Below are 24,384 nucleotides of genomic sequence, written 5' to 3' on the forward strand. Positions count from 1 at the left end.
TCACTGGCATGTGTGGTTGCAGTCCAGTCTCTAGTGTTATCCACACCACAAATACCACAGCAGATAAATCTATCCATCAGAAAGACATTGATTGTATTTGATGTATACCATAACCAACCTCTTGCCTGTGTGGGCAGAAAGTCATAACCAGCCACTCAAGGCCATGTTTTCAGCACCCCGACTTTTGTGTGAGCAACTGACTGGCCTAACAAAAGTAATCCTGGGGATGTTTTGCATGTGCAAATGGCTATCAGTGTGCAGAGACCAGGCACATAGGTGGAAATGAGGGTTTTGCACATGCAAAGAAGTGGTGATGCATATTTGGAGGCTGCCTTGGGCTTGGCTGAAAACCTAGCCCTTCAATTTTAGTTTCTACTGGTCATCTTTTGTGAGCGTATATAGCCCATTGCAATCTGCATGAGTTTAACACGTGAAAAATGGAGGTCAGACCCTAAGGAATCCCACTGGCAGATGAGAAAGATGCTTGATATAAAACCACTTCGCTAAAATAGGGCAAAACTCCCATTGACTTGAATGGGGCCAGGTTTCACCCATAGAGAGGAACATGGCAATTGAATCAGCGAGTGGCCTTTTTGTCATGTGAAATATCTAAGTCAGATGCTTTTAAAAAGTATTAACTTGCAGCTAGTCAGTGTAATTTGTAATTAATTATACCATGCTCTGAGTGAGATGACCAGCAGCTATGCAGTCCAGTCTGATCCTACCATCAGCCCATTGTGCAGCCAGTTAGCCGAGCGCCACACTCTTTATGAACTGTGTCACTCCCTTTATTCACGGCACCCATGCAATGTACATGCAGTTCCAGCTGCTGACTTCTGTTTATCCACAGCCTGAGGAAGGCCTCATGCCAAAAATGTGTCTTTCCAATAGCCATGCTCCCGCAGGAAGAGGGAAAACTGAACATTCCTGAATTAATAAAAAATCACCTCCCCTTACATTTGTATTCTGTTTTGCAGATGGGAAATGCCTCTGATTCCTCAGCGTTCATGTCCACCTTATCAGAGAGAGAAGACCTGATTTTTGGCACACTCTATTTGCTCTTTGGTAAGGAAAGACTTATTCTTACACAGGTGATCTCACACCCATCTCCATGGCAAAAGCTACTGACAGGTCTGTCACAGGGAGATTCAGGCACCTTGCATTCACTTCCACTAATAGTTTATTACTTCCAGAAAAGTGTTCCATGTTCTTTGGGTTCATCTGAGCTCACCCCTCCCACACTCTCCTCCATCACAGACAAGTACGGCATGAGCACAGGACTTTCTGGATTCTACTCCTGACACCAATTTTCTCTGGGTTCTTGGGCAAGCCACATCAGTGCTCTGTGCCTCAGTTTCTCCACATGCAAAATGGGGCTACTAGTACATATCTCCCTCACAAAAGGTTGTGAGGATTTATTCATGTTTTAAAATGCTTTGAAGTTGAAGAGTGATATATAAGGCCCTGATACAACTCCTACCACAGCCAGCCACTGGGAGAAGAATCAGGCCTCAGTTACTTAGCATTATTATTAGCTTCAAGCATGCAAAATGCATTAACCTCAAGGAGCGTGTACACCTCTGAACTGCCCTTCACTATCAGCAGGGGGCACTGGTGACATCTGAAAGCCAATAAGTAAAGCTGAGGTGTAAAGACATGCTTTGACAAGGCCTAATCCTGGCTAAAGTGAGCAATGCCATAGATTCCCATGGGGCTGCTCCTGCTCACATGAGTAAGACTAGCAGCGTTTTGTCTGTAAAAATAACAATGAGGAAAGTAAGGAGAAAAACTGGTCAGAAAAATTCCAATAAAACAATTTTTTGGCAGAATTTGTCAATTCCGCAAAATCAAAATGTTCTGTGGAGATGGTTCGATTTGGCCAAAGTGCCAATGGAGTTCCTGTAAGAAACATGCCTGGTTTCCTGCCAGCTTGTCCTTCTGGCTGTTGGGCAGCTACCTGGTGCACAGCTGGTGAGCCTGAATTTCCAGGGTGTGTGGCTCTGGGGCACGCTGCCCTTGCAGACTGCGTTGGGGATGGGAACCCCAGGGATTGCAGGGTTTGTGACTGTAGGGCAGCTCACCAGGCAAAGCACCCTGAGGCTGGGGCTCCATTCACTTTTGAAGAGAATGTTGGAATTTTTGGTTTAGTTCCTCACTGAAACAAAACCAAATGTCAAAATACCGAAATCCTCGGGGAAAGGAATTAGCTCTCTTCGCCCAGCTTTAGGAATGAGTGTGAGCTGTGAGTGAAGCCCTGTGACACACACTGTGGAGTGAGGAGAGGTGAATAAATCCTGAAAGAAAATGAAGAATAATCGGCAAACATTCATAGACCCAGATCCTGGTCTCTGTTACACTGGTGTAAAAGTGGAATAACTCCATTGCAGCCAGTAGAGTTACCAGTTTAACTGAAAACAGGATTTGACACACTGTCCCACACAGCTGCCTTCTCAATGTCTTGTTCATTTCAGGTTTCAATAGATAGCAAGGTAAATGAATCAGCGTCTCTTCTGTCTACGGCTAGGAGATGCTTAATGATGCGCTGAACAAAGGATCTCTGCTGTCAGGGAGAGAAGGAATTAATGGCTTGGATGCCTCTGGAAAAAATAAATAGTTTGTAACAAAGTGATCACCCCGGGCGTCCGATCAGGCATGGGCGCCAGACCTAGACACAGATCATCCAGGCCCTACATCTCAAAGGCCACTTCCTAGGTCAGAATTCTGTCCCCTGACCAACGAGCCGGCCTTGTGCCATTCCTCTGCATTCCCCCACAGCTTAGGCCCAGGCTGGTCAAGTCCTCGTATTTTCATTCTTGTGAGCTGTGTGTGTAGGTGGCAGTTTATTCTACAGGCAAAAGATTCCCAACAGCAGCGTTGCCAGCTCTTGAGATTTAATCATGAGTCTTGTGACATCTGGTGTTTCTCACAGAGCCCAGGCATGTGCATTCATGTGATTACATGTAAATCTCCCCTTTCAACAAAGTTTCTGGCTCTTGTGGTGGAGGAAAAGCTTGAAAATGTGCCCCAAGTGCCCCCTGAAGGCTCAAGAGCTATAAGGTAAAAGAAAAACAACCCAGTTTGTTTGGGTTGTTTAAACCTCCTGATTTCTAAGGGCCCAACTCGACTTTTGAATGCTTGAGATTAGCAACGTTGCAATAGCTGATTCCCAGTCAAAGCCAGGGAGGGAAGGGAAGGACCAGTCTGCCCACACTCCTGCCTGGGATGCTGCATTTCACATCCTAATTTTCCTCCATCCCACCCAAATCTTCCACTTTTATTATCAGAGAAAACTCACTTCAAAAACCAGGAACCGATCTCAAAGCAAGATCGCAGGAAATCTTATCTGAACTTACGCTGAAGAAATGGATCCCATGTCATTTTAAACAGCCTGAGCTCATACACTCACTCTGTGTCCCATGTGTCGACCTCTGTAAGATGAGAGGTGTGCAAGCAATGCACAGAAATGCACACAGAAGTGTGCACATACAACACACATACACATGCAACCACACCAGGAGTATACAGAAACACAAACACACAACTACATAAATGACCATACACACACACAGGTAGATGTGTGCATACCAGAGCACTCAACACACACACACGCATATGGAAACAGACACAGGAACAAACACACATGTGCACACAGGAGTGCACCCGCTCACATAATGAAATGGCATACATGGAAAAAACCAGCCTGCTTCATGCCATTCTGAGTAAGACGGAGAAAGTCAGCAGCTCTTGCATGCAGCTAAGAAAGATCCTAGAAGATAATAAAGCTAATAGAATACAGCTAATGAAGAGGCGAGGGAAGGAGTCAAAATAGCTTTGTGGAGGAGTCCTCTAGCAGTGCTGGAAACAAGGATGTGCATTTGCAAACTAGTTCCCCTTAAGTGACCCCTAAAAAGCATTCAAAAACTATGTATCTGGGAGCAAGTCTCCCCTGCAGGAGTCCTACTTATTGAGGATAACATATTTATATTAGCCATTATACAGCTTTGGCATGTAATTGTAACTATAATATTTCATTTACAAGCTAATCTACTGGGAATTAATTCGAGTCCCACATAACCTGCCCCTTGAGTAGCTAGGTTCCCCTTTGTGCATACACAGGAAAATTCTTTTATTGTTACTTAACAGACGAAGAAAACCCTGGTATGAACATTTATTTACCACTGTTGTTTTAAATACATTCCAAGGAAACAAATGGCTTTTTCCTGTTGGTTAGGCTGGATTTACCCTAATCTTCATAATGTCCTTTTGTTTATGTTGTAAACCCAATATTGTACAGCACAGACTCACACTAGAGATATTGCCAGGAAGGAATTAAAAGCGGAACATGCTCAGCTTCTTGGCATCACCACCATAACAACACTGTCACAAAGCTCACACTCTTTATCCGGCTGGAAAGGGTTGGAGGCTCCTGGTCTTCAGTCAGAGGAATTCAGTTCTGCCTTGGACTCTGCTCCCAGAGTCCGTTTCACTGACATTCTGCCTGCTGCCCCATCCCCACAGCATCTAACAATTACATTCCCATTTAAAGTTGCTCTAAAAGTGCTCAGGCAGCCTCATGCCCTTAGGTGTCTAATGGTTGTTATTCACTGTGCCAGCTGAAGACACTCTTTTTGCCAAGTACAGCAAGTCCTGGAAGCAGATCATATACCAGGGGGTGACCAGCCTTGAAAAGCCTGAAGACACTTCCGCCTTTTGTATAGCGTGAAAATGATGCATCCAGGAGAGCTTGGAGAGTTGCCTGGCTCTTGCCCTATATCTGGTTACCTGGAGCTCCTGAATGCAAACTGAAAGGGCAGTTACCAAGTTCTTAGAATGGCCATGACTATGCAGAGGAGATGAGGTAATGTTAGTGTGGAAGGAGCATGCCCAGTGTGAACTATATCATTCCAAGAGCCAGAACAGACAGATTGGACAGAGTGCTTGAGCAGTCCATATAAAACCCTTCTTCTTGTCTCCAGCCAGCCTGCCTGCCAAATGCTCGCTAACCATTGCACAAGGTGCTGATGCAGCAGAGGTACAAAGCCAAGTGCTTTATTGATCACGTCTGTCCTGGCTGAGTATTCCCCATGTACTCACTACACTCCAAATTCCTGCACCAGCACACAGTGGACGCTGGGTAAAAGCTGAGACGCAGTTTTCTCCTTGCATGTTTCAAAGTCCTGGTTAGCAATTAAGAAGGGATGTGACCCAGAGTGTTATAGGGCCCCACAGATCCTAAAGTGGGAAATCTGCATGTGTGAGATCTGTGTCTGTTCTTCCCTTTACACATTCATACATGCAGTGAGCGGCATCTCTGCACGTACACGGCTGCCAAATAAACACAACCCATCAGTGTTTGAGGATAGTAAGTGACCAGCAAGACAGACCTGCACACATGCCCTCCCTGTCCCTATGTCATGCACTGCACTGCTGCTATCAAGCTTGGGTATCCTATACTGGGTCTGTCTCTCTCTGCCTTTTCTCAGGCATAGTTTCTCTCTTTGGAAATTCCCTGCTCTTGCTGGTGGCCTATCGGAAGAGATCCATGTTGAAGCCTGCTGAATTCTTCATTGTGAACCTGGCTATCAGTGACCTGGGCATGACGGTGACCCTCTTCCCTTTGGCCACGCCATCCTTCTTTGCACACAGGTAGCTCATTTGCATGGCATTGCATTTAACGGGCATTTCTGCGGGTGTCAGTTTGCCAATCCTGCCTTGACCTGGAGAAGGAATGAAGACTAGGGGCCAAAGTCTGAGCTCAATCACAGCGATGTAAATTTGAAATAATCCCATTGAAGGCAAGGGACTCACACCAGTGTAAGTGGGAGCAGAGTTTGGCCCCAGATCTCTCCTAATAGGAATTCATATCCTGCACTGGGAACAGGGATCATTCCCAAGGGACTGAGCCAAATATAATCAGATATGAGCCACCTCAGCAGGAAGAACCATCCCCCCGCCTCCCCTCGGCAACTCCCCCCCAAGACATAAGCTAGTGCTGCTGGCCCTTCTGCGGCCACCACATATGCGCCTCTCAGAGGCAGTGGCTGCAATTAGTCCCCTGCACTGGCTTACGCTGCTCCCTGGTTCACCCTCCTCTGGTTTGCCATACAGGGTTTTTGTGGGGTGCACCTCCCCTCCCCAGAGCAAGAGGTACGAGCCCAGCCATCAATCTAACCACTGCCTGGTGTTGCAAGTTGGAGTTTAGTTGAATCCATGTGGCATTGTGGGGATGTATCTACATGGGGCAGTAGGGAGAGTCGCAAACGTGGTCCAAAGCAACCACATGTGGCTCATGAGCTGTAGGTCCCCTGCTCTAGAGCCTTGCAAACCTGCAGGACCTGACGACAAGTGTCAGGTTTGGTTTGGGTATGAAAACAACCTGACCCTCCCAGCCTCGGCTTGGGTCACCTCTGCTCACCTTCTGCTGGCCGGGGGGTAGGCGTGGCAGCTGCGTGCCCCACTCCTGCTGGCTGGCACCACTTCGCTGCTCTCTGCATGTGTTGCAGTGTGAGCATGCTGACACACAGCACAGCGTCGCACCAGCAGCACACGCAGCCGCCAGCCCGACCCCACAGGGAAGCAGCCAGAGACAGATCGTGGCCATGGGACGTAGAGCGCAGGAAGCCCCCACCAGGCCCAGGGACTCAAGGACTAGGGGGCAGTGCCGACACAGGTTCAGGGCAAAGTGTTGGATTTGGGTGGAATCATTTTCAGAACTGACCTGACACGCTCCAGTTGGGTTGGGGTCGGCTGTGCTCAGGTCAGGTTTGGGTCCAGGTTGGGCTTTAAAATTAGGCCCAAGCAGACCTCTACTCTGGCTCCACCCGATGGCAGGGGGCTGGCGGGACTTGTACAGTATGTACCAGCAGGTGCTGCAGCATATTTAAACTGAGCTTTGCTAGGACAAAACCTATCAGCCACGTGCAGCGTCCTTCCGAAACTGACTTATCACCTTTCTGTTTTGAGGGAGGTAGTGTAGACTAGTGGTTAGGACACAGGACTGGGAGTCAAGAGACCAGAGATTATTCCCAGCTCTGCCACTGACCTGCTGTGCAACCTGGGGCAAGTCACTTTGTCTCTCTGTGCCTCAGTTTTCCCACCTGTAAAATGGGGCTAATGATATTAACCATCCTCTGTAAAGATTTTTGAGGTCTGTGGATGAAAAGTGCTAAACAATATTACTACTTCCTTGAAACTGACACTCCAACAGTAATGTGCAATGAGTGAAACTGTTTCAGTTAAATATATAGAAGGCTTTTTTTTAAAAAGCAGTACATGCAGCTTGTGTGTACAACTGCATGTGTGACTAGCTAATCACGGTAATTTGCATTCACAATGACTCAGTTTGTGCTCACAGCCATGATAACGGTGTGTACCGTAGGGGCACAATCACATGCACAACTCCTTAGACAATCAGGCCCTAGGTATTTATTTCCCCATTCCATTGCATCCACCAGAACAGCCTCCTAGAGCACAGCTCTTCCGCTTAGGTAGTTTTGCTTTCTGTGTCAAACCATGAGCTGGAGTGGTGCCAAACTTCTGTAATCAAGTGTCTGGTTTGAAATGCCGCGTGGGAAATACCCATGTGACTTCATGAACTGCACAAAGCAACTCAGACAAGTTCCTTCTCAACAGAATCACAAGCCTGGCGAGCTCAGCATGTGGTGTAACTGTGAAGGTTTTGATTTTACCTGATGCTTTTTCCCTTCCAGATGGCTGTTTAACCATGCGATGTGCACATTCTATGCATTCTCCGGCATGTTCTTTGGTCTCTGCAGTCTTACCAGCCTGACAGTGCTAAGCACGGTTTGCTGCCTGAAGGTCTGTTATCCAGCCTGTGGTAGGTGCTGGGATGTGTAACCCATGTTACTCTCTCCACTTCTGCCATCCGGCTATTACTTCCAGTAACCTCACTTCATCTTCCCCATTCTTTCACAACTTAGGTTAGTCACAAATCTCTTGGCAACAGCCCCCTGAAAAGCTCTCCATTAGGGAACATTTTCATAAACATTTTAAATTACCCTAATTAACACAAACAATAATACCATAGCTACTTGTTTTCCTCTTTTAATTTGCATATGTAAATTCATCACCATCCCATTTACTGTTTGGTGCCATACAATCAACGCAGCAGGTCCTTAGAAGTGTGGGTGGGAGCAAGTTAAATTTATTATTTCACAACCCCTAATTAAATAGGGCGATGTGTTAGAGCTCCAGTATCCTTTCCATGTACTAATTGTACACACAATGGGGCGTCACTTTGAGTGATCGCTGCTCCCAGAGATCATTGGGATCTATGGATCAGCAGTTCCTTTCCAAAAGCTATGTCCTAGGGGTGCCAGTGTGGTTGTTGCCCCTTTGCCCTACTGCTCTGTGTGGCTTTTGGTTTTAAGGATTTCATGGATTGTCTTGGGCCAGGCAATTTCACACCAGTCTGAGTGCTGGGCTGCAGATAAAGACAGTTATGCTGCATGTGTGAGCTCCTACCTTAGTGTTAAATACATTTTGCTTGACTGACTCTGTCCTTGCATAGGAAATGCAATGGATGTGCAGTGGAAATGCTGCACATCTGATTTAGGAAGTTCCCTGGTTTATGGCTCTCAGTCTAAGGGTACATCTACACTACAGGGGGGAGTCGATTTAAGATACGCAAATTCAGCTACGTGAATAGCGTAGCTGAATTCGACGTATCACAGCCGACTTACCCCGTTGTGAGGACGGCGGCAAAATCGACTTCTGCGGCTTTCTGTCGGCGGCGCTTACTACCACCTCCGCTGGTGGAGTAAGAGCGCCGATTCGGGGATCGATTGTCGCGTCCCAACGGGACGCGATAAATCGATCCCGGAGAGGTCGATTTCTACCCGCCGATTCAGGCGGGTAGTATAGACCTAGCCTAAGGGTTATTCAGATCTAATCACCATCTTTTAGTTGAATGTTAGCCATATGGCTGATTTTGTGCAAGACAGAAATACAAAAAAAATTGTAGCCCGGCCCCCCAGTTGTTCACAATCAAGGCAGGGTTTATCAAAACTGATCCTAATGACTAGGGCCCTACCAAATTCACAGCCATGAAAAATGCATCGTGAACCATGAAATCTGATCTCCCTTTGTGAAATCTGGTCTTTTATGTGTTTTTACCCTATACTATACAGATTTCACGGGGAGATCAGTGTTTCTCAAATTGGGGGTCCTGACCCAAAAGGGAGTTGCAGGGGGGGTTGCAAGGTTATTTTTGGGGTGGGTCACGGTATTACCACCCTTACTTCCGCACTGCCTTTAGAGCTGGGTGGCCGGAGAGCGGAGGCTGTTGGCCGGGCACCCAGCTCTGAAGGCAGCACCCCGCCAGCAGCAGCACAGAAGTAACGGTGGCGATACCATATCACACCACTCTTACTTCTGCGCTGCTGCCTTCAGATCTGGGAGGCCAGAGAGTGACGGCCCAGCAGCCGCTGCTCTCCAGCCACCCAGCTCTGAAGGCAGCACCACTGCCAGCAGCATCACAGAAGTAAGGGTGGCAGTACCGCAACCCCCCCTACAATAACCTTGTGACTCCCCCCACACAGCTCCTTTTTGGCTCAGGACCCCTACAATTACAACACCGTGAAATTTCAGATTTAAATATCTGAATTCATGAAATTTAGGATTTAAAAAATCCTACATCCGTGAAATTGACCAAAATGGACCGTGAATTTGGTAGGGCCCTATTTCTGACAGATTATACTGCAGAGATAGCAAAACAAAAATGTATTCTAGGTCCAGATTTTTAGGACTGTACATGCATAAGTTTGCATGCATTTGCACACCTAATCTGTGCACACAAGTATTGTGATTGGACATGTAAATGCTTATTGCCATTTTGGAGGATGATTAGCAGCTGTGGACCCAAATTAGGTACACAGACAGCATGCACAGATGAGCACTTGTAATTCTGAATGTCTGGGCCTTCATCTCCATCCCCACCACCGATAGAGTGAATTCATAGACCTCTTGTCTCATGTATTCTGATGTGAAACATGGCGGATAGCTTTCTTGGGGCTTTCCGACTTTGGAGAGTGCCTCCACTTAAAAGAGAGGGAGGTGGCAACAGAACATTCTCCATGAGGGGCCTCAGTCTGAAACGGCTCAGGTCACTGGATCTTCAGGGCACAATACAGGGCATATGCATTTATCGAGAGCCCAGTTCCAGTGCCTTACTCACATGGAGTAGTACCTGACTCCAAGTGGTCTCTCAGAAATCAGTGGAAGCACTTGCAGTGTCAGATACTAGCCCATGTGAGTAAGGGTGGCAGAATCAGGCCCCAAAACACGTTAGGAGATGGGGTTATTAGGGGCTGAGATTGGTGAGGGAGGGAGAAGTTTGGGGGAAGACTGAGTTGGAGGGCTGCTGGGATCATTAGTTGTTCATTTGCAGTTGATTGTTAGAAAGGCTATTTTCCACTGAGGAAAAGGCTCGTGCTACAGGAACCAGCACTGCTCTTACATATAGCCAGGGCAAGAGCCCTGGGGCACCAATAAAAAGACAGCCGAATGCTGCAAAAAGGACTTGAATCTTTTCTGGCCAAGTGGTGTGCTTTAGCTAATGCCAAGGAAACAGCTTCCATAGCAGGGCCAGAAAACTCTAGAGAGTCAGAGCTGTTTTCATAATCACATGAGTGGGAAGCCTGGGAGAATTCCAACCCCCAAATTAGGGCTGGATGGCAGATGTAGTCATTGCGGGTAACATCCACCCTCCACACTACTTAAACCCCACAGTGGGGTCATGTATGGGGGCCTCAGGAAGACCAGCTGTCTATGGGAATCTTTGAATCCTCTGTGTGCTATGGAGAGGGACTCCCTGCCTGCTCCAGCCAGGCCAGTGCAGTGGGCAGTTGAGGAAGGCTAGAGGATGAGCCACTGGATCCACAACTGCACAAACACAGGGGACAGGAACATCCCACCCCCAACAGGAGGGTCTGAGGTGGGCTCTGGAACAGCCAAGGCGAGTTAGTGGCTGCACAGAGGCTGCAGGTTGGGCTGAATTCCATTCAGCCTTTGGGAAGGGAAGGGTGAGTAGGACAATAACCTGCCTAGGCTTCATCCCAGTGGGAACATCACTCCCGGAGGGTTGTGATTTTAAGTACATTGCATCATGAAGCATAATCTGAGTGGTGCAAACTAGAGCCTAGATCTTTATACATAGGCACACAGTAGTGAGCGTATGCCAGACTCATGCATGAGAAATGAGGTGTGGCATGAAAATCTGGCTCTAAACTGTTGCTATTTATCTAACCATGATATTGCAAGAAAACGCAGTATTTCCCTATGGCTGTAAGGAAGACATGGAGGGCAGGCTTGACTGTGACATGTTCAGTGCTGACCTTTTATTTTGATCCACTATTGGCAAGACATATATAACACTGGGAAATAATTAATATTGTGGGGCCAAATTCACAATGGGGCAACTCCCTTTTGCAGCACAATTTTCACCTGCATTGTTGTTGCCGGGACTTTAGTTGTAGATGCTAATCTGAGTGCTTGCAACACACCAAATGTGGGTATGAATGAGGAAGTTAAAGAGATATGTACTTAGATTTGCACTTGCAGTTCATTGTCTGGGTACAAAAATTGGGGTACAAATTGCACCCACAAAAGAAGAGCTGAGGTCCAGACACCTATCTGTAAATGTACCCTATATGTTTTTATATTGTCCTGCAGGAATTACTTGCATTTTCTCATTTAGACAGCTGAACCTGCCAACCAATATATCTTCACAGATTTTGGATTACAGACAAATATAAATATAATAGAAACCAACAATATTAACTTGATTTGCAGACAAATTCTCCAAGATATATTCTCCAATAAATTCCCTCTGTAGCAACCCAGAATGGATACTGTGTGGGAAGGACCTGAGTAGCTGGATTTCAGTCACTCATTGCATTGGCATCCATCTTGTGGCTGAATTTGGTAGATTGCAACAGAGAGTCCTGTGGCACCTTTAAGACTAACAGATGGATTGGAGCATAAACTTTCGTGGGTGAATGCCCACTTTGTCATGCATGCATCCGATGAAGTGGGCATTCACCCACGAAAGCTTATGCTCCAATACATCTGTTAGTCTTAAAGGTGCCACAGGACTCTCTGTTGCTTTTTACAGATCCAGACTAACACGGCTACCCCTCTGATACTTGGTAGATTGGTGATTTATACACACACTAACTAACACACAGCAGCGTATTTCTGAAATGGTGTGCCTGGGAAGGGAAGCCCAGGCCAGCCTACAAAGCAGCCAGGGCCGGCTCTGGCTTTTTTGCCGCCCCAGGCAAAAAAGCTGCCTGCCGCCCTCCCCCCCCGCAGCGCGGCAGGGGAGGGCACCGAGCCCGGTCGCAGGCCGCTCTCCCCAACCGGCCAGAGTGCCGGGGGGAGGGCGGCGAGCCTGCCGCGGCTCCGCTGGCGGCCGGAGCCCCGGGAGGAGGGCGGAGAGCCTGGCTGGGGCTCCGCTCTCCCTGGTGGCCAGAGCGCTGGGAAGAGGGCGGCAAGCCTGCTGCGGCTCCGCTCTCCCCGGTGGCCAGAGCGCCAGGGGCAGGGCAGCGAGCTGGCCGGGGCTCCGCTTTCCCCGGCGGCCAGAGTGCTGGAGGGAGGGCAGAGAGCCCGCCGCAGCTCCGCTCTCCCCCGTGGCCAGAGCGCTGAGGGGAGGGCGGAGAGCCCGCCGCGGCTCCGCTCTCCCCCGTGGCCAGAGCGCCGGGAGGAGGGTGGAGAGCCCGCCGCGGCTCCGCTCTCCCCGGCGGCCAGAGCGCCGGGGGGAGGCCGGAGAGCCCAGCCGGGGCTCCACTCTCGCCGGCGGCCGGAGCACCGCACCGCCCCCCTCCAGGTGCCGCCCCAAGCACAAGCTTGGTGGGCTGGTGCCTGGAGCCGGCCCTGAAAGCAGCATCTCAGAGGAGGCCATGAGGCTGGGTAATTAGGGCCTGATCTTGCACCATTGAAGTCAATGGGAGTTCTGCCATTGACTCCAATAAGCAGAATAGAGCCCTTTGAGGAGCTGTGTCATGCTTAGCAGAACATGCCATGTACCTTGTAGGAATCCAGACACAGCTAAGTGAGTAAATTGGTGTCCCTCTTGGTAACGAATAAGTACCCGAAGAACAGACTGCGGTAATGAGCTTCTGCAGCTCCTGAGCCTTAAACCACCAGTGGCAGCTGCCTGTGCCCCGCTTGGGAGCATATACCTCCAGCCAGGTTGGAAACGTGCCTTCTGTTCTAGCAGGCATGTCTGGCATTTCCCCTCTCAATCTTTTTCTTTTCTACACTCTCCCAGCCCAGCCACACAGTGGGAGGAAGCAGCACCAAAAGAAGAGAAGCAAATTTTAAATTCTGCAGGAAAACAAACAAAACACAAAACCTCCTATAGAACTTTGCTTGGCAAATGCCACTAGTGGCCACATTCTCTGACTGGAGTGGCACAAGGCACCTGCAAATTCACACTTTTGCATACCCCAGTGGTGTGATCACACATACACAAATACTGACAGGAGGAGTTACCCCATTTCCATGTGCAAAATGCCCATTCATGTGCAGGAAGGTACATTTCACATTTCTGAAGTCTGAGATCTCTTTGGAGAACCTATCCCTTAGTGGTAAGGAAAGGGACTCCCAGTAGCTAGAGCAGGGACGCCTGGGTTCTAGTCCCATTTCTGCCAATGACTCCCTGTGTTACATTAGCAGAAGTAATTTGATTGTTTGTGCTTCTGCCAGCTGTATAATGGAGATAATAAATAGTGACCTACCATTTGGGGATTTGCAATAATTAATTGCTTGTATATAAAGTACTTTGAAAGAAATGAAGGACACGAGAGAAATGCCACTGTTACTTAGCATATTACTAGATGAAAGTCAGAGCCAAACTTTCAGCTGATTTCTCATTAATGCTTCTGTCAAACTTGTGGTGCCTCCATTCTGCACAATGCAAACCCCTGCTTTGCCACAGCTGAACTCAACTGCCAAGCTGCAGGGACACATTGATTTGCTTGCAAACTTTTGCAGATGCATGACCGGCAGCCACAAAGCAGATTGTCCCTATAGGCTAACGGTCCAATTCATAGAGATAGCATTGGAAGGAAGTCACCTCAGTTAAGCAGCCAACAGAAAGCTTATGGGATCACTTTGTATAACTGCAGAAATTATCACAAAAGGGGAAAAAAAGAAAGATTAAATTTGGCCGTTAAAAGACAGCCAGGTACCAGCATCTTTTCCCTCTGCAATTTCTGTTTCTGCTCTCTAGATGATTACTGCACTTGGTTGTGTGGCTTCTCAAGCTTATCTTCCTGTAATGCACTTGTGCATTTTCCACTAGGAAATGACTAATCTCAGCATATTTTTAATTGCTTAGTTTCAAAGAAAAGTTATTCCGACATATGTCTGAAGATTTAGCTCTTTAAATTAAGCCCTTAGAAGATCAGAGAGTTTAGGATTTAAGGGAGGGGGGAGGGAACTCAGAGAAAAACCCAACTCATGTTTCATCAACTGGCTTTTCTGAAGGAAACTCTGATAACGCTGTTGATTTAAAACTTAAAATAAAAGCTCTGATCTTTCTCCATTTCCAGATGCAAATCCCCCCAGGCGCCTCCCTCAAACCCTTATTTTCATCAAGGTTTAGGAAATCTGCATCTTACTTAGCATTTCACCTCCAGAATTTTAGGGACTCATAGAAACTGGAGCTGAAAAAGGTCCATCAAAGCCATCTTCCCTGGAACCAGTACAGGACAGAACTTGCAGGACTGCCCCTCAGCATATTCTTCAGCACTTTGGCCCTGATTACTAGCCTTTATACTGTAGGTTGCTTGTCATACATAAATGTATATAATGGGCACTATACACATGATTAAGTAATCACAGTTCCTGCTCTAAAGAATGTACACACTCAATATGCAGTGAACTTTCAAAGTGTAGTATAGAGTACACTTTAACTGCAGAGCTACTATGCTGGAAGGGTTTGTGTTGTGTGTACACAGGTCATTTCAATGAACTCAGCCCCAAATTAGTGCATAGTAAACCCCACCTCCTTCCCCTGTGTAGACAAGCCCTAGAAGGCAAGGAGTGGGGGAAAGGGAATATTACGAAGTAGAAGTGCCTGGTCCAGTTTTAACTATCCAAATGCTGATGCTCTCCGTATCTTGCATGTGAGACTATTGCCAGTGAAGTAGATCTCACTCTTGGGTATTTCTCCGGTTATTCAGGTGAAACAGGCTTTACCTCAACTTCTCCTGGCTATGTGAATCATCTCACCATGAATTCCATGGGCCCCCACATGAAAGAGGAAGTTCAGGATTTCTAGCTATTACCATCAGTCAGGGTTTTACCACTAACTGGGGCAAGTCATTCAACCTCCTTCTGGGCTTCGTTTTCCCTGGCTGTCTGACGGGGATGAGAGTACGTGTACACTGCAGTGCTTCCTTTGTGCCAGGGCTGAGCCCCGGCACCTCTGGGGCTTGGCAGTTTAGAGCCCCAGCACCTCTGGGGCTTGGCGCATCAGTTATGAAAGTAAAAAAAAATTGCTTGAGCCCCAGCATCTCTTTCATTACAAATTAAGCCCTGGTGTACTGCCCGGCCCAGCGGCTTGGTGAGGCTTCATTAGTTAGTGTTTGTTAAGTTCGCCAAGGTCCTCAGCTCCAGGCAGATTGTTGTTATCCATTCCAGTGTTTCTCTGCTAAGCCAAGGCTGATTGCTTCAGCTCAGGAGTGCCATATTGTGCACAGTGTTCACGGAGACATCCTCCTGGTTGGACACAGGTCAAAGTGGTGAATGGCAGGCAGCTCAGGCTTCCTGCCCAGAGTTCGCTACACGGGCAGAGCTCCCTGTAACAATCAGCATCTCATCTCACTGAAAGTAACTACAGTGAAGTGGAAAAGGTTCATTTCCCAGCAACCAACTGCTTGACAGCTTTTTGTTCTATCCTACTTGGATGGAACTTTAACCCACTGGATATAGGACAATGTGCCTGCAAACCGTGAGGACTTCAAACTACATTTCCAGAAAGCCACCTGATTTGTACCAGAAATTGACAGGACTGCTCTAGGATAGCTCTTGTCCTACCTTATAGGATGTTCAGAGAGAAGGGCGATAGGCAAATCCTCCTCCCCCCTCAGACCAAAGATCTGTGGAGTCCCATAAAGCTCAGTCCTCCTTCTTCAACTCTTAAGACCTATGGGGAACTATGAAACACCATGGTCTCAAATGCCAACACCACAGAGGACGTCATCTATATATCATTGCAAATAGCCTCATTTCCCTCTGCCTGGCTGAAGAAGAAACCAAGCATGACACAGGTGATGCTGGGAGAAGACAGAAACACTTTGGAGACCTACCAATTATTATCACCTTTCCCTGCATCAAAGGTCTCTGCTGAAGATGGTGGCATCAGCCTTCCTGGACTCCTCACTGCTCATGAACATGTGCCACACTGTGACCACACACATTGTTCTCTTTTATTTGTGACTAGCCAGAAAACTGCACCTCAGCTTAGCCAAGAAGCTTGGCCGTAGAGATCAAGGCCCTCCAACCCTCCAGGCGGGGCTCCTGTTGCTCACTGGATCTAGATATGAACACTCCAACATCAGGAAAGCTTCAGTAACTCCAGAAGACAGCAGTCTTCTCCTCAGCAACACCAGTCACCAGGAGCACTTCATTCTCCCCAACTCCTGATGCTCTGCTTACTACCCAGGGTCCCTGTGAAACATTGCATCAAATTCAAGGTTTCAGAGCTAAACTTCAAGGCCTTACAGGGGATTGTCCTGAGATGTCACAGGGAGAGGCGCCCTCTGAAGTAACACTTCCCTCACAGCTGCTTTTCTCAGGAACAAAGAAGCTGCCAACCTCCAGTGGAGCTTGTGGGAGCAGGGCTTTCTCAGCAACAGGGCCAAGGCTCTGGCACACCTTCCTGGGGAAGACCAGAGCGACCGTGGATCTCTACTCAGAACCCAGAGAGACAGACTGGTGCATTTGTGCATGCAGTGACCATGACTGTGCACATGTTCATGGTAACTTTGTGCCGGTTGAGGCGTGTAATTACACATGCATCTTACTGAAAATGCAGGCCTCAGCAACACTAATTCCAAAGCGCCATATTTTTGGTGTCTGTCTATAACAACTTACTCTGATAGCTAGGACACCAGTCACCGGAGACTCAGACCCAAATTAAGGTCAAATATTTAAGTACTGTCCTGCATACGGTAATGTATGAAAATACCCAATCCAGCTTGTTCCAGGTATATAGACACACACACACACGCAGAATCAGCCTTCAGTGCACATGTATATTGGATTCCCATTCTGATCGTTGCCCATGGCAGCTATGAGGAAACGCTGTCTTTTGGGTTACAGTCAACATTGCTAGAGTATTACTTGGGAAGGTGGGGGCCATAAACTGCCGCTGATGCATCCATACAGTGACTACTATCAAAACAAATGGCAGTGACTGGCACATACCAAGAGGAGGCTATACCCCTTGGGACTGGAGCTGTCCATCAGCACTGACATTAAGGGACACATGTTCAAATGGCTTCTGAAAGTATTTGCAGGTGCAGCCGTGCATGTGTGTAAATACGCAAAATTTCATGCGCAGAGGTGCAGACTATTTACTGTGCATCAAATTCCAGAAGCCCTTTGAAAACGCAGTCCTGACCCATGTAATGTAAAATGTAAAGCTTTGTTGAAAACCTTGGAGGAGCTACCAACACTTTGTCACACAATTCCTCTGAAAGTAAAAACTGAGAACAATAGTTATTCAAGTAACGCTACTGACTGAACCTGAGAAGAGTAGGGGGGGGGGGGGGGGGGAAGAGGGATCTCTGCTAAGGGTGGTTGGGTTTGTAAAAAAACCTCATCAATCCAAAAGAGCATTTGCTACCTGCAGCAAAAGCAGCATGAATCAGGGGACAAGCCCAGAGCTGGGGAGCAGGAGACATGTTCTGTTCTTAGCTCTGCCTCTTGTCTGTGACCTTGGGCAAGTCACTTAGCCTGTCTGTGGTGCCTCAGTTTCACTATCTTTAAAATGGGGGATGATAATGCTAACCTGCCTTTCTAAGCTCTGCAAAACCAGAACTAGGGGGTAGGGGTCATATGTGGGTTCTATTTCATCTCAATGCCCTACATTTGGGATTGGCTCCAATAAACAGCTCCAGATTATGGCCCTTTTCTGAACGCCATCCCCTCAGAACTGAGGGAGCCTCAGCCCTTTTCTTTAGAAACCTGCCAACTGCTGTCATTTCTCTCTTTGCAGGCAATAAGTTCTCTCCCACACACGCTGGTGTCCTGTTACTGTGTGTCTGGGCATACGCCCTTGTCTTTGCCATAGCTCCTCTAGCCAACTGGGGCAGTTACGGACCAGAGCCCTATGGGACAGCCTGCTGCCTTAAGTGGAAAGCTTCAACCAGGGAGGCAATGATCTATATCGTGGTCCTCTTCATCTTCTGTTACCTCTTCCCTTGCCTTCTGATCCTCATCTCCTACTCGCTCATCCTTTGGACTGTGAAAGTGTCCCGAAGAGCCGTGAAGCAGCACATGTCACTGCAGAGCAAAGCCAACAGCGTGCACAGCTTGATTGTCAAGGTAGGGCAATGGGACTTGTGTGCAGCAATGAAAGCAAAGGGGCTTTGCTGGGAGATCTCTCACCACACATAGGGAAAGTGTTACTAAGGGGATACAGCATAAACTGGAATGTAGGACCCCTGGGCTCTGCTCCCAGCTCAGCCAGAGATTTCCTCTGTGACCTCAGGCAGGCCAACACCCCTCTCTGTGCCTCAGTTTACCTGTCTGTAAAATGGGGATAATGATACTCATCCAGCTTTGTGGAGCTCCTTGAGATCCTTGCATGCAAAGTGCTAAGTATTATCAATTATTTAAAACAAAAAATAACTGGAAAAAATAATCTGATTTGAGCCTGCTGAACTATTGGGAAAGTTCAAGCTCTGAGCCAGTTTGCAGCAGAATTCTGCAGCTTGAGCATAGCTTCTAAGACAAGGTAAAACATCAGACACTGCCTGTATCTTTTCTCCATTCTCTGTTCATCACTTACCAGGGTAGGGCCTGATACATGGCTTGTGGGGGCTGGATGATCTTGCAGGGAAATGGACTCAATGATCTCTCACTCCTATGGTCTTCTAGTGCAGCTGGAACTCCTGCCCAGCTCATAGGTTGAAGAGGACAGTATGGCATTACACAGGATTTGCTTTACTGCATCAGGTCACTAGTACTTTAAGTCCAGCATTCTGCCTCTGGCAATGGCCAATACCTCATGCGTTAGAGCAGTGGTTCTCAACCCGCTTGTGGCCCACTCAGCACACAGCTGCAATCCATGTGACATTCTCAGGGCCAAAGAGGTAGTATACATATTGTGTGGATGCGGCCCACATGACACACAGAGAGCTGTGTATGCGGCTCACAACGGTAAATAGGTTGAGCACCACTGCTTGAGAGCAAAGTGCCCTCCTCTTCTCCATGCTGCTGGTCAATTGATTGCATGGGCCTTTCCTTCCTAACACCAGCAGGGATCAGCTGATGCCAGAAGTATGAAGGTTCATTACCCTTTCCTGAGCAATTAATTGCTCTGTCGGCTGAGACACCCTGAACACTGCCCAGGATTTGAGGGCCAGATTCTCAAACAAGCTAGGCATGCAAATATATGCCTAATATGCATGCACATGGCTAATTAGTTACATAAGGTCCACAGTTAGCCCATTTGATTGCACAGCTGCAGTAAATGCACACACATTTTAGGCTTGTAGTTGCTGAGTCACTGGAAGATCGGCCCAAGTATATCTAGACAAACTCAGCAGAAGACTAAGAATTCTGAAGCCACTTGCTCCTCCCTAGAAATAGGCCCAAACCAAAAGCCAGATGCTAGGCCCTCAAATTTTGGGTGAAATTTGGATCTGAACCCTGGCTCCAAATTTTGGAAGCTCTATCCTATTTCTATTCCTCTCCAAAAGGAAAAATACGTACACTACTATCCAAATACCACCTAAGCACTCTGGCAGTCAAGACACACAATGGAGGGGTGGGAAAGCGTGGCCAATAAATAATTGAGAACATGAAAATAGGAAGGGAAAAGATGGCTGTTACAATTTCCTTGCATAGTGACACATGAAAGAAACACACAGGATCATGAAAGAAGAAAAAAATCTTATCAGATCAGCAACAAATAATCTTGTCTGCAACTATTCCATCCCTCCCCCACATTCCGCAGGCACAAAACATTAAAACAAAGGCAAGTGCAGGCTGAAAATATGACTACCCCCACCCCCATATCTCAAAATCTGAGCATTTCCTGACTATCTAGTGACAGCAGCATAACTGACTGTTCCCAGAGCTGCATTGATTTGTTGGCAAACACGTTCTCCTTTTATTATGGAGGAGTTTGGAGCCAGGGTGGCAAAGCCACCTTCACCAGTGACAGATGGAGGCAGCTTCCTGGAGGCAATATCCAAACATGCTAGGGTCTTGCTCACTCAATCAAACATTGGTTTGTTTGGAATTCTGAGTCAAGCATTTGAATGAGTCCACACGAATCCATATTTATTTGCACCTAAAATAATGAGACTCCTTGAAGGCTTCTGAAAAGTAGAAGTATTTACCAAGCCAGATTAATTCTCCAGGTGTTTATATTTGTGCTGCTAGTAATACATCCCTTCTCCTCCTCCTTATTTAAAGCCATCTGATGGATTTGTTTTCATATTAAATTACATTGGAAATAATAAAAAAAATGCTGCCTTCATGACTCATTGTTCCCCAGTCTACCGCTAATACTATAATTTACCAGAGGGTGTGGGAGAAGTCTGTCAAAAGAATTGATGCCTTTTTTAAAGGAAGAAAATTTGATTTTCTAACATAGACTCAAATGTGCGTGCGGTATAGGAGGAAGGATGTACTTGTGGTGAAACCACTGAACCGGCACTCAGCTCCCAGCCCTGCCACTAACTTCTTTTGTTTGTGCCTTTGTTCCTCATCTGTAAAATGGGAGGAAAAATGCCCCTCCCCATTTGTTTGCTGTCTCTCTCTAGATTATACATTCTTTGGGACAGAGACTGTCTCTCACTGTGCACAACAGGGCCCTGTTCCAGTTAGGGCTTTTTGGTGTGACTGTAATACAATAATTCTTCTCTCTCCCAAAGAGCTTATTATGTTCAGCCTACTTGTGCTTTTTGCCTTCACAGCTCATCATGATAAGGAAAGCCTCAGAATTCTTAACCTTTCCCCAACAAGCGTCCTATGTGATATAGAACAGAATGATATGGTTGAAGCAACTAACGTATCTGAGCTGTAACATGCTGACTTGCTTTGCCTATGTTACATTGCCGGCTGGCAATTTAACTATTTACATACTGAACCTTTCCTGCACGTCCAAGCATCACACAGCTTTTCAGATCATAGCTATTTAAATAAACAGGAGTAGGGCTCTCAAACTGTGTTCAAAATACCACCCCAACGGACATCCATCCCAACATACAGATAGGGTTAAGACCTCACAGCAGGAGAAGGTAGAAAGGGGATATCACACACACCACCTGGTTTCTTTTCAGCACCACAGTCTCTCAGGAGCTATCTATTTCCTGCAGTGAGGCCTTCTGACCCCACAAACATATCTAGTGTGGATGGTCTGTTGGTGACTGGGAGGGAATATTGAAAAACAGAGACCCACCTAACTGTTGTGCCAGGGGTCTGTGGCATCATTTCTCCCCTTAGATACGTTGCTGCAGATGGGATGACAGCCAAAATGCTCACTGCAAAGCTAGGAGCTGTCTTTATTATTATTCTTTGTACACATGTGTATGCTACAGAGGGGCTGCTGAGGAAAAGTTTGATCTGGAACGTTTGAGCCAGAGGACTGGCTCTGGCCCTTAGGGGCCATAGCTGAATTGGGATTAGGTTCAAAGTGTAACCTCCCATCCTCTCAAAATTTAGGGTTGCTTGGCCTTGGGATTATGGCATAGGCCTGTGTGCACTTCATGAGTGTTGGGGGAACACTATGCTTCATACCATAGTCATTTCCTTTTCTCTTCCAGCTAAGCGTTGCTGTGTGCATTGGATTTCTGGCTGCTTGGACCCCATATGCAATTGTTGCCATGTGGGCAGCCTTTGGAGATGCCAGCCAGGTTCCAGTTCTGGCCTTTGCACTCTCTGCCGTTTTTGCCAAGTCCTCAACGACCTACAACCCTCTGGTCTATCTGCTTTTCAAACCCAACTTCCAGAAGTTCCTCTCCAAAGACCTGTCCCTGCTGCAGGCCATCTGTGCCGTCATCTGCTGCAGCCACCAAAGTGTCGTCACACTCCAGTCTTTCCAGACCAGAGAGGGCAGAACCTCTGCCAGGCTCTCCACAGCCTTCCCTGAGTCCCCTGGGGCTTGCAGGAACTGCAACGACACTTTTGAATGTTTCAGTAACTATCCCAGGTGCTATAAGCTCACCCAGCAACCCGACCCTACAACCAGGCCCAATCTCCTGGCAGACAGGCCTGCTTGCCAGCCGGCTCTGAAAAGGACTGTGCAGGTCATGGTGCTTGTTACCAGGAAGAAGTCGGGAATGGGGACTACAAGCGTGGCAGGAAACGTTCTGCCTTCAGACCTTGTGAAAGATCTTATCTGAGCATCCAGAGAGGCCAGGAGCTCCTGAGCAGGGCTAGGCCTCCCCATCCTAGACAACAGGGAATATTTTAGCTTCATATATTAAAAAAAAAAATCTGTTTATATGCCTGATGGGTCCTAACCTGCAAAAATGCCCTTTATGTGATACAGAAAACTGTACACCAGCCTTCCATTTTTGCTGTTGCAATTTTGGACCTACAATTTGCCCCTGTAAAAAGGGACACTGGTGTCTGAAAATCTGACTATGTATTACAGTTATGGATGTTTCCACTGAAATACACTCCTCAGGGCCCTTTATCTTTGTTTTTCCATATTCTGGTGCTTTGATGGCCACACATGAACTTTATTCTCTTGAGAAGCATTGTCTAGCATGCAGAGCTGGGAGCTAGAAAGTTCTGACCCCAGGTCTGATCCAGATCCCTGTAGCCTTTTGCAACCAAGTCACTTAATCATGTCAGTTTTCCCACTCATCTACCCCACAGGAGGACTGTGAAGATTAAGTAGTTAATGTTTGCAAAGTGCTTTGACTCCAAAGAGCCTTATATAAGCACTCAGTATTGTATAAAATCTCAAGAGACATCATTCTGTGTTATGCCATATTACCCAAACCCTCACCATTAATATAAAATAAAGCCCTGTCCTACAAATAAGGATTTGGGTCTAAGATGATCCTGTTCAACTAGTACAGATTCCATGTGCTGCTCCCCACCGTGTGAACAGCAAGACTGAAACAGCAGGACATCCGTTTAGGTAGATTGGCAGTGATGCAAGACTGGGCTTTATTGTCCATTTAGCTTTTAGGTGTAATTTAAACAACACATAGGCAACACATTCCTAGGGGAGGGGACTGGGGTAGAGGAGAGCAGAGCAGAGCATTTATCAAATAGCACGATCCAAAGTCCATTGAAGTTGATGAATAAATTCCCGATTACATGCTGAACCCTGTCACCGGGCAATTTACGAGGCAGAAAAAGATGGCAGCGAGAAGCCCGGGCACCAATCCACAACCTGGTCAGCTCGCATTGCTTCCTGTTCTCAGAACTCCACCTTCTAATGGCAAAACTGACAGAGTGGGCACAAATACTATATATATGCACAACTCTTCCTGCATAAGCACTGCAAGGAATGCAATTTACTAGAACATTTGGGTAAATAAGGGAATCCCAAAACAAGAATATCCTTCTGTGACAGAAAAAAGGCTGCTATGTCCTGGATATATACAAAAGGATCCAACTCCAGAAATGCCATGTCCAAGAGACCCAGACTGGAGAAAGAGTGGCTACATGGAAGACAAAGAGAGATGTCCAGTCTCTTTACTATAGAGTTGGCTATTGGAATTACATATCCAGAACCATAAAACAAACTGGGGAAATGAAATGAATACAACACCCTCAGGAAAAACATCCTCAGCACATGGAATGCTAGCTACCATGTTGTATAATATGCAAAACATTTCTAAGATCCTGTAGAAACTCTCTCGGTTACCAGGACCACTAATCAAATGAGGAGTCAGAGAAAACAATACACACTGGAAATGGAGCAGAAGCCAGGTAACTCATACACGTTCTGCATTTTGAAAGAAGTTACTGGCTAAGAAAAATTTCCACCTTAAAATACAGCAGTGGGGGTGGGGAGAATGATAATATGCTCAGACTAGGAAATACAAAAATATAATAAAAGAAGAATGGAGGTGTAGAAGAGTAAGCTCATCGCTGGAGCCCCCACCATGACTGAGGATGGCCTAGCAGGCCCTCCTTGTCTGGCAACCCCTGCCC

The 24,384-nt window shown here is 47.0% G+C and overlaps 1 protein-coding gene across 1 annotated transcript; it reads left to right on the forward strand.

Annotated features, from left to right (window-relative positions):
• The first annotated feature begins 977 nt into the window (after positions 1-977).
• LOC117886083 (opsin-5-like) lies at positions 978-23,422 on the forward strand. Its single transcript, XM_034787720.1, has 5 exons — positions 978-1,065; positions 5,484-5,646; positions 7,710-7,837; positions 18,251-18,579; positions 22,032-23,422. Exons 1-5 carry the CDS (start codon positions 978-980, stop codon positions 22,608-22,610), a joined length of 1,287 nt encoding a protein of 428 aa, XP_034643611.1. The 3' UTR covers positions 22,611-23,422.
• Positions 23,423-24,384: the final 962 nt, after the last annotated feature.

The sequence above is a fragment of the Trachemys scripta genome, chromosome 12 (assembly GCF_013100865.1).
Source record: "Trachemys scripta elegans isolate TJP31775 chromosome 12, CAS_Tse_1.0, whole genome shotgun sequence".
Taxonomy (NCBI): domain Eukaryota; kingdom Metazoa; phylum Chordata; order Testudines; family Emydidae; genus Trachemys; species Trachemys scripta.